General features: G+C 34.1%; 1 protein-coding gene across 1 annotated transcript; it reads right to left on the bottom strand.

The window, feature by feature from the left end:
• Positions 1-1,241: 1,241 nt before the first annotated feature.
• LOC126748567 (protein unc-119 homolog) lies at positions 1,242-10,944 on the bottom strand. Its single transcript, XM_050457898.1, has 4 exons — positions 10,694-10,944; positions 10,462-10,641; positions 2,014-2,186; positions 1,242-1,958 (listed from the first exon to the last, which is right to left on the bottom strand). The coding sequence occupies exons 1-4, from the start codon at positions 10,861-10,863 to the stop codon at positions 1,840-1,842; spliced, it is 642 nt and encodes a 213-aa protein (XP_050313855.1). The 5' UTR covers positions 10,864-10,944; the 3' UTR covers positions 1,242-1,839.
• Positions 10,945-11,203: the final 259 nt, after the last annotated feature.

The raw sequence follows: 11,203 nt of genomic DNA on the forward strand, positions 1-11,203 counted from the left end.
CCAATTTTTGGAGAAATTGGATCGGGCGTGCAGGTCATGGCCACCCAGTTCACCGGATTTAAATCCGTTAGACTTTTTTCTTTGGGGACATTTAAAGTCCCTCGTTTACAAAACTCCCAGTCAACACTAAAGAAGAATTAACCCAACGGATACGGGACTCATGTGATCAGATAAGATACGCTGGGAATATTTCAACGAGTTCGGCAATCGATGTAAAGACGAGCTAATGTTTGCATTGAGGTTGAAGGAGGGCATTTTCAGCAACTATTATAAATTTGATGTTATTTATTGTTAATTTTTTTTTATTGAAATAAAAGTTTAAGGATAGATCCAAAAATAGGTTTTTTTAATTTTGAACAAAATCGACTGAAAGCTTATTAAGATATTTAGGAAAAACCGATTTTTAAGTTTGACACCCTGTATCTTGAAAATGAAGCATTTCTGGACCTATGTTTATGTGAACTTTTCATCTTGAAATTACACATAGAATCACCTCCTGGAGTTTGGCCACGTACTTAAATAACACCCTGAAGTACTAGAAAAAGAGTGGTCCCAGTAGAGCCCTGAGGCACTCCTGATAGTATACATTTTGGATTAGAATAATCATTACAATGCCTACACGTTGGTTTCTTTTTCACAAATAAGATTTGAAAAAAAGCAAAGACCTATTAAGCCAACTTGGAAATGAGTAAATATAATTACATCAAATGCTTTGGAAGTCTAACGCAATTAGGACTAGTGCTAGTTTCTTATCTAAGCCTCTTAAGTACATCAGTAATAATCAAAAGGGCTTGTAGTATTACGACTTTCTAAAGCCAGATTGCTAAGTAGGCAAGATATTATTTTCAAATAAATGTTTGCTTAATTGTATAAAAAGACTACGAATGGTGCAAATTTCATTTAGGACACCCGGTGTATTTGGTTGCTTACAATTTCTACAACATTCTATACAGAGAATAAATCATTCTGCAAAACCACTTCCCTATTGACTATGAAATAACAAAATAGTTACAGGTTGGTGATATACAGAGTCACTCTGTTAAGATAAAATTAATTTAAGAGAGACCTAATTACAAACATACGCCATAAATAGTAAAAATCCACGCAATTTTGTGTAACTATAATAAAATTATTGTCATTACCTCTCCATAGTCTATTCTCATTTGTGCCAAAGTTTGATGTGCTTTATGTAATACACCCCTTTGTTTATAAAAAATAAAGCAATTATAAGAAAATGTGCGTATTTTTTTAATCATATTTTATTATCATCATGAACACAAAGTATAAAAACATAACATTTACATACAAACCACTGCAATTAAATAACATGTAGGTGCACAAGGTTATACATAGGTCATATAATATAAAGCATAAAAATATAGTTTTTCTTTGGTATACAAATATCAGTGCAGTGTAGTAAAAATAATAGAGGTAGTATCCTTTTAGTTGCAGTAATAAATCAATAAATAATATATAAATGATCCTTTGACTTGATGCATGTCCCTTCTAATTAAATCTATCGCAACACAATAAACTAAACTAGGTCAACAGTGCACCTTTTTTTTGATTAAACTTTCATTGCAAAAAGCTGAATGTGAACTTTAATATAATAAATACATTTTATAAGTATAATATTAGATATATTGGCTAAAATATTTGTCTAAAAGCTTTAAAGGGTAAACTTTGTGCCTGTCCCACCTCAGCAGGCTCATAAAAAATTGTGATTCTCACCGAGTTTCTTGGAATGTTATGGCATTCCATCACTCATAGGAAAAAAAAAGCATTTATTGTGTTGCTACTGTCAGCTTAAACAATGTCATCTTCATCAAACGACCTCAGCTATGCCTGCATTCCTCCATTGTAGGCATAGTCAGCCTTATTGTGCATTATGAGGCAGTCATCCACAAAGTAGAAGCTGTCCGAGCGCGTCTCAAATGGATTCGCAATCATGTCATTAACTATAAATTATGTATTATTATAACTATTGAACTAAATTGTTCAAATAATGCTCACCAAGCTCTTGCGGCAACGTAGGAAATTCATAAATATGCTCGCAAGTGTTCCTAGAGTATGGAATGCAGAACCCAAATTCAAAGTCAAAAGTTTTTAGCAGTTTATCTCTGAAGAAGTGTCTTTCGATCATCCTAAATCTGTTTACTGGACGAGAACCCACAGTGAACTCAACCCTAGTAATAAAATGAAAAGGTGGATTTATACATATGTATTACAAAGTTTATAGAAAGGAGGTTGGGTTAGTGGGATATGGTAGTCTAGTGTGGTAAACTATATAGCGACCAACATTTCAGCATTTTAATGCAAAGAAAATTATATTGACTGAACTTTAGTAAATGAATCTACAAAATTTGACTGTTTTATGCAAAATTCATTTTTTTTTGCATAAAACTTAATATCAGGCCACAGTAGATTTTCTATAGATCTATTCTATTAGATCTTCAAATAATTGTATGTGCGTCCAAAAGTAAAAGTAGCAAATAATGATCCTTCTCAATACATATTTTTCACTAAAATTATTTGGACTGTGTCAAATCAGAATTCAGCCAACTCTTTTAGGAAATTTTCCAAGCTAACAACTTTTGATGCACCCAGTTTCTGCCCAAGTGGTTAAAAATTAAAGTTTGTCAACCATTTTACTATAGAAAACTGTGACACTTTAGAATAGTTTTAGTATGATATACATAATATACTGTCTTATATTATATTTTTTAAAGTAATAAAATATGTAAATTTGCTCCAAAATAGAGTGGTTGAGAAGTAACTTATTATAAAGCTAGTTCTTGATCGCCACTTTCAAGGTGTAGGTGTATATTTCTCATAAAGTGTTGTGAATATTTTTGTTTTGCTTTTTAATAAATTTCAAATTCTTTGGTCAATCATAAATTCTCAATCAAATAAAAGTAAAATATCGCAACCAATCAAACTAAAATCAGAATCGGGTGAATTGGTAGTTGATCCGGAAAGGATTGCGGAGGCTTTCTCTCAGCATTTTAAATTAAACCCTGATCCCGGCAACAAGGTTCGTGGGCAGATAGTGGATGATGTGCTATGTCCGGACACTTTATACCTGTTTCCTATGAGTGAACAAAAAATTTTCAATATTATTATGCATTTACCCAATAAATATTTATCGGGACTGGACGAAGTACCTGTTTTCTTACTAAAAAAAGTTGCTAGCCTTATCAAAAAGCCATTAAATGTAATAATAAACTGTTGTTTTGAAACAGGCATATTCCCTGACCAACTTAAAAAGGCAAAGATAGTACCAGTACTTAAAAAGGGTAGCCCTCAAGAAATTGTCGAAGATCTTTGAGAGATCGATGTACGGTAGGCTTGTTGAGTTCTTAGAACAAAAAAGAGTTTTTTCTGCGAGTCAACATGGTTTTAGGAAAGCAAAATCTACAGAATTAGCAATCTTTAAAACAATAGAATTTATTGCAAATCAAATTGATAAAAACGAACAGGTAGCTGGCCTGTATTTCGATCTTTCAAGGGTCTTTGACACTATTGATCATGAAATTCTTTTCCTTACATTAAAAAAATATGGCATTAGAGGTCAGGGTTTACAACTTTTAAAATCTTATTTAAATAACAGAGAGCAAATTGTTGGTGTCACAGATGGGGGGAAAACGACATACTCTCTTCCAGCAAAGCTAACACAGGGAGTACCCCAGGGTTCTATTCCGTGTTATTCCTTTTGTATGTTAATAACTTAAATGCAAATATATTAGCTGATCTAGTTAGTCAGTTCGCTGATGACTCATCGGTGCTGGAAAGCGGCTCCATCCAGAACGTGATCTCAATAAAATGCTCTCAAGCAGCTGAACAAATGAAAAAATGGTGTGAAGAAAAAAACTTAAATTAAATACTGAAAAAACTGGCCTGCTTACATTTTCTAAATTCAAAAAAGACACATCACTCTATGTAAAACTTAATGGAAGGTCTATAGAGTATTTGAGCAGTATTAAATTCTTGGGTATACCCTTGGATGGATGTCTTAGTTACGAAAAACACATAAATTACTTAACATCAAAACTGAGCAGCCTCTGTGGTCTTATTCGTAGACTCAGGGATCAACTATCAATAGAAACCATTAAAAACCATCTTGTTCCGACCATTGTTTGCTTCAGTGCAATACGAAATTTAGTCCTGAACGAAAAATGTCGATTAACCGGCAATATTGGGAATCCACAAAAGATGTCCAACAAAATTTTTTAATTAGCCATGTTAAAAGAGTTCCTATAAAAAGAAAAACAGTTGTTGTTGCGGCAGAGCCTTTAAGAAAATCTACGAGTTTTCATTATTTTTTGAAAGACGAGTTAAGTGATCTCCAACGAATCTGCAAGGTTTTTTTCTTAAGTACATTGGGGTATTACCCACATGATGATCGATTTTTAAGGACAATTATGTCAGCTACAAATACAGATACTGTTATTTACAAACCTACTCGTCGAACAAACGTAACTCCAAACCAAAAAATTGATCGTACGGTTATTGTAGAACACATAAATTCATTTGGGCCAACTATCTCACATTATCGGAGAGCACATGCCCCAAATAGACGTTACCTTCCATCAGATATTAATATTATGGCTATGCATAAACATTTCAAACAGAAATATCCTAACATACCTATCTCATATCAAATTTACCGTGAAGTAGTAGCAGGGCAAAAAATTTCCTTTGTAAAACTAGGACATGAGAAATGTTGCTCCTGTGAAGTTTTTGAACTACATTGTAGGCAAGTGGGGCATGATAAAGAAAGAATAAGTGATGAATGTCATGTATGTCAAAAATGGGCTTCCCATAAACAAAAGATAAAACTATCAAGAGAAGCTTACCAAAGAGACGGTGATTCAAAGGGCGATTCAAGTAGTTTCGTAGAATCTGCTGATCTTCAAAAGGCAAGAAAGTGGTTAAGTAATTAGTTTGTAAATTAATTTATAAGATTTGTATTTTATAGGTGATTATGCTGCCAAGGGTAGAGATGTTTAAAGAAATCTTCACCCAAAGGATTATCGTCTTCAATGAGTCTTGTTCCCGTCGGTGAAAATAAACAAAATAAAGCCTGTGCTGTCCTCTGGCATGAAGCAACCGCTGGGAGATCGAAATCTGACATTACATGTGCATATCATTGATTCCTTGTCATCAATAGAGACGCAAAAAATATTACGTTTTGGCTAGACAATTGTAGCGCACAAAACAAAAATTGGGGACTGTTTTGTTTTTTTATATATATATGGTAAACTCTGATGACATCTCAGCACAAAAAACTGATGTGAAATACTTCGAACCCGGTCATACTTTCATGAGCGCGGATTCATTCCGCCACCAAGTCGAGCATTCATTAAAGAAAAAAGGGTAGGTGTATGATTTCTACATTTCAAGGATTTTGTGGATTGTGTTCAAAAGGCCAGATCGGAGAGGTCTCTAGTCACCGCTGTTATGGATACCCAACACTTTTTTCGATCGGGTTATACATCACAGTACAAACTGAGTAAAACATCTCCTCGACCATATTTGCAGTCAATGGTTCATGTCAGATTTGAAAGGGGTAAATACACCCTGGAGTATAAAAATAACAATGAACTCACTCATCATCGGAATCACACATATCCACATTTTCGGAAACTGGTAGCTCTTTCCAAAACTGCAATCTGTTTGTGGGAATAATTGCAGAAAGCTTACTCAAAAGATTTTCCTTTCTCTCTTTGGAAATACCGCGCGGTGTTTGTATGGGTTTGGGAGGTGGGATTCCAGTTTTAGAAAATTTGGCTGAATAGAATAGAAAAATGTTCATGTATTACTACTCTAATAATACGTTATATTTAAATTAATAAAAGGTTTTCTTCAAGGTAGTTTTTTTCTTTATGCTTACTTTCTTAATATAATACGGCATTTGTAATTTTGTTTAATAAATAACATATTATAAAAGAAAATGCAGTTACAGCATATGAAGCTAATATAGGTGACCTAAATTTTAAACTAAAATACCGTAAGTACATGTTTACATTTTGATAAACGAAAAAATATATTTTACTCAAAAAGTAACATATTTTGTTTCTATTTAATAAACTTTTTTAAAAGAATTAGTTAAAAAGTTTTATAAATGTCAATGGCAAGAAGCAAAACATTAAATGTCATTTTTCTCGAAACGCCATTTTCGTAGATACGGCGTTTTCGTTAAGCAGGGCAGTAAACTGTGTTCAAACAAGATCTATAGACAATACAGCCATAACTAAAAATGGATAAATTCTTCCTAGGATGAAAACTCGAAATAAGTTTGGAAGAATATAAAATCCTCATAGTGACATTTATGATCGGCTAAGACACAGTCATCAAAGTTTAAATTTGAGGATTAAAATCTTGTTGGATAAACAGAGTTGGTGGTTAAGTTTATTACCAAATAACAAAAAGTGAGATTTCCTAGCATTCAAGATTAAATTATGGTCCTGAATACCACCGTCTATAGATTGTGTGAATACTTTTGAATTATATCAAGAATACAATTTAACAATAGAAAATATTTTTTGTCGTTTTTTCCTTTGTTTCATACATTCTTATCTCTTTTAAAGAATTCGGTTTCAAAATCCTAACAATTTAGTAACATAAAAGTGCTTGTAGCGACTTTATTATTCTCATTGTTACCAATAAATCTCTTTACTTTCTTAAAAACAAATGGTACTACGACGGTTAAAAACAGTGCAACTCGAGCAATTAGTACGTTGGCAACAGGAGGGCCTAACTCAAGAAGAAGCGGCTAAATCTGTCCCAAAGTGTCGTGCATGGAATCGATATGTAGAGACTAGGTCTGCAGCTTACAGGCATGATAGAGGCCGAGAACGTGCTACAACTCATGCTCAAGACCGCTATATAACAGTAACCGCAAGAAGAAACCGAACATTTACGGCTTCGAGAATTAACAGCTACTTAAGGCATGCTACTGGGAGGGTAATTTCTAATCAGACTGTTAGAAGAAGATTACATGCGTCCAATTTAAGAACCAGACGACGTGCCACACATCCACGGTTGACGGGGGAACATCGTGCATGCAGAAATCGGTGGGCAATAGAACACAATAATTGGAATTTTCAAAACTGGAGGTCTTGTATGTTTACAGATGAGTCCAGATTTCGGCTACATATGTGTGATGGTCGAATTTTGGTGTGGAGGAAAAGGGGACAGTGATACCATGAAAATTTGAGGGCCTCCACTACCCTTTTTGGTGGCGGTTCAGTTTGCGTTTGGAGAGGCATATGTTTCGATGGCCGCACCAATTTAGTGGTGTTAAGAAATGAAACAATGAATGCTATACGATATAGAGACATTATTATAGAGAACATGATTGTACCATTATTTGGTGCAATAGGCGAAGAATTCGTTTTAATCCATGATAATGCGCGCCCGCACAGTGCGAGAATTGTTAATGATTGCATTGAATTTCATGGCATTACCAGAATGGACTGGCCACCACATTAACCCGACATGAATTGCATTGAACATTAGGGTGGAGCGAAAAAATTTTTTTTTGAAACTTAAAATGCCTATATGCGGAAAAGTTGCGTTTTGTTATTACAAATTGGTGTGCAAAATTTCAGATTTCTACGACGTCACCTTTGGCTGCCCAAATGACCTTGAAAATTGGCTTTTTTATATTACGCGGGCACGTAACAGTCTCTATAGCCATATTTTAGCGAGTAAGCGTCTTACTGGGTTGCCTTACAATGTCTTAAGCGTTACGTCATTATCTGGTTGCGCTCGAATGACGTCATGTCTAACAGCTGTCAGAGTCTAAATATTAGTAAATATTAGCTATACCTTTCATCGGTATTGCATTCGCTTTGGAGACTGACCTAAACCATGAAAACACCCATTTGTATAAGTTTTCAAAACGTTTTTAGTCTAAATACTAAACTAACTAAATCCGATTTCATACATTTTAAGGATCAGATCAAGAGGAAATACAATAAACAAAAAAGTTACTGGCTTATACATAACCTCTCATATTTTTTTTCACACAGAAATAAACCCAAACTAATCAAAAATCAATTTAAAAAAAATACCTGCAACCTCACCTTTACGTTCTTCACTGTATTTTTTTGCAAATCTATTCGCTCTTTTGATTATTTATTATTTTCTGCAATTTTTTTTGGTTTGGATGTCTTAACTGTTAATATATATGAGACATTAATATAAAATAAATAAAACTAATACTAAGAAATATAATGCTTCTACTCTAAAAAAATATCAAAAAATTGATATAAATATTTATTGTTTATTATTGTTTGTATAGCTTCCCTTTGACTTTGACATATCGAGTTTATTAGCGGTCTCGGGAGACCGCTAACAAACGCTTAAAGCGCCTTATACGGTGACGTCATGACTTGATCGCTCGAATGAGATGTCTTAAAGACGCTTAAAGCCGCTTAAAACCGCTTACTCGCTAAAATATGGCTTATATAAAATGCGCTGTCCGACTTCGTAAGTGTTCGTTTTTAATCGTATTACGCTTCGAGACAATGGGACCACGGCGACTTAATGTGTAATTCTTTTTAGTTGATGCTGTGGTTTCATACGCGCCGTTCGAAAAAATCGAAACTACTTTGCCTGCAATTACTCCAAGTGAACTTAGTACCGACCAGCAATACCTTTATGAAATCTGTACTGCAATTTCAACAGGAAACATTTCTTTGAGTTTGTCGCAGAGAGGGCCGGGAAAATTGAAACATGCCAGGTGGTTAACTACAGCCAATCGAATTTTGAGATTATATGTTGGTACCGAAAATCCATCAACAAATCTTAAAATTTTAACGCAATATATTATGAAAGTGTATGCTGTTTCATGGTTTGAAATAAAATCTAAACCTTCCTGTTTGCATGGCAGCAAACATGTTTTTGGAATTATTCAAAAATCCAGATTCTTACCAGAAGAAATTAGAAATATTATTGATCCTGTCATTCGAAGAAATGGGTACTTCGCTCACCCAGAAAACATGTTGTTAGCTATGCTCTCTGATAGTAGAAAAGCAGTAAGAGAATTAGGTTTAAGAAGACTGCTAAAATGTAGACAACATAAGCCATTAGGACTAAAAGTACATGAGTTTAAGGTACCCTTATTAAATTTCAAGGCCACACACTACATTGACCTAATTGATTGGCAGCCGATAACAATTACTGAGCATCCCCTTACAGTGTCGATTTCCGATAGCAGCCTTATGGAAATGATCTCAGAAGTTCCAAGTGAAATTGACATTTTAAAGTTTCCATGCCATTCACAAGCAGTGGAACACTGCATCAAATTGGTAACTGAAGCATCAACTGCAGTCTGTGGCTTTGATCCATGTGATGGTTATATAAGGTCCAAAATAGCTTCTAGAGCCGCATTGCCAATATTTGAAACAAAAAGTCAATATTATAAAGTTTTAGAGAACTAAAAAAATTATGAGCATATATAGTGGTGAAATGCAGGCGGGCGGGCGTTTGGAACTCGAGTTGCAGCCCCCTCCACGTGGTGAGTTCTGGGTTATTTTCTTTTAAAAAAGTAGTTTCAATAAAATTTTAAAGGAAATAAACAAAGAGCTGCATAGAAATATGGAAAAATGTTGATTTTTTTTAAAAATATTCATGCCTCGTTGAGCAGCCAAAGATAAGGTCACACCAAACCCAGATTTTGTGCAGTAATCAGCGGTTTGAAAAGGCAACTTTTTCAAATATAGGCATTGCCATATCTCACAAATAAAAAAAATCTGCCATTTTCACTCCACCCTATTGAACATGTATGGGCCGAAATGTCTCGAAGATTAAACCACCTTGAACAGCCACCTCTAACCTTAGAACAACTAGCCAATCGATTACCGGAAATATGGCAAAACATTCATCAACACTACATTAACCACTTAATAAGAACTATGCCAAACAGGGTGACAGCACTAAGACAAGCCAGGGGTTACCTACGAGGTATTAATTTTCATGACAGGACTTTGGGGCACACTTTACAGGGTCTAATTTTATTTTAATTTTTCGTGTTGTGTGTTAAAAATTTAAATTTTTTAGGAGATATCTGTTTATTTAATTTTTTTTGGGGCTATTGTGAGTGAATTTAATAGATTTATTCATTACATTTAATTTTGTCTTATTGTAAATCATTGGCAAACTAAAATTGCAGATTTTTATAATATCCACTCCGATTGTTGAGCAGTGTATATTAGCTTGATTTATACATGTGATACTGATCCTAATGATTAAACCAGCAAATAACATAAAAAAAGAAGCATAACATTTTCAAGGTGAACTAATCAAAGCAAACTAATAAACAGAACAGTAAGGGATATTTTTTTCTAATACTCTTAATAGATTGTTGATTGCAATTAAATACTTTATTCTCTAAAATGTGTTTGTTTTCATCCACATTTAAAAATATAATCAATATATCATAAAGTTACTTACGTTGCCCCAACAGTTTTCAATTTTAAAAACTGTGGTGTAAATTGATATCTTACAAATCTACCAGAGTTTGGGTCAATGGCTTCATCATTTTCGCAGTTAATTTCTGTGGAGCCATCAATGTTTGCTGGTTTAGCTATTTCGAATAGTACGGCCCCGCTCTCCAGATCCCTTATTTTAAACCTAATTTAAAAATCAATTAGATGACAAAAGTGCATTAACATTAAATATTTACCTGGTAAAATCTATTTCATAAATATTTGCATCTGGGTCACACAAGTATCTATCCGTGATTTTCGGTAGCCTGAGTACGTCCTCGGGGGTGATTTCTTTTTTATTTTCCGAAGGGGGCAGCGGCTTTGGAATGTTTTCGCGGTTTTCACGTAAAACGCTCATTTTTGTCATAAAATATTAAAATAATCCAAGGGGTGCTTCGCTATAAACAAACCAACATGACAAGTGCAACTATTAGAAGAATATTTGACAGGTGTTGTTGAACTTATTGACAAGTGACTTTGACAGTAATCATAGGTTTCGAAAATCCCAGTCGTCGATTAGGAATGGGGTCAGTAGAGATGTTAAAGATATCGATCGTAAGAATGTTTCGTGTGATAAGCTAATTTGCTTCATCAAATAGTTTGCTTCAGTAACATACTCCTCACGGGGCAGAAATGCGTATTAAAATAATTTTGAACATTTTTTAAGAATTGAATTACAAGTGGCGTTGACAGAGGAAGCCGTACAT

This window comes from Anthonomus grandis, chromosome 2 (genome assembly GCF_022605725.1).
Source record: "Anthonomus grandis grandis chromosome 2, icAntGran1.3, whole genome shotgun sequence".
Classification (NCBI taxonomy): Eukaryota; Metazoa; Arthropoda; class Insecta; order Coleoptera; family Curculionidae; genus Anthonomus; species Anthonomus grandis.

What these genes read in the sequence shown, in the direction of transcription:
- LOC126748567 (XM_050457898.1), bottom strand. Translation starts at nt 10,863, where the DNA reads ATGACAAAAATGAGCGTTTTACGTGAAAACCGCGAAAACATTCCAAAG. An exon ending in TTGAAAACTGTTGGGGCAAC is followed by an intron (nt 2,187 to 10,461) that starts GTAAGTAACTTT and finishes TTTTATTACTAG; the next exon opens with GGTTGAGTTCACTGTGGGTT. An exon ending in TACGTTGCCGCAAGAGCTTG is followed by an intron (nt 1,959 to 2,013) that starts GTGAGCATTATT and finishes CATAATTTATAG; the next exon opens with TTAATGACATGATTGCGAAT.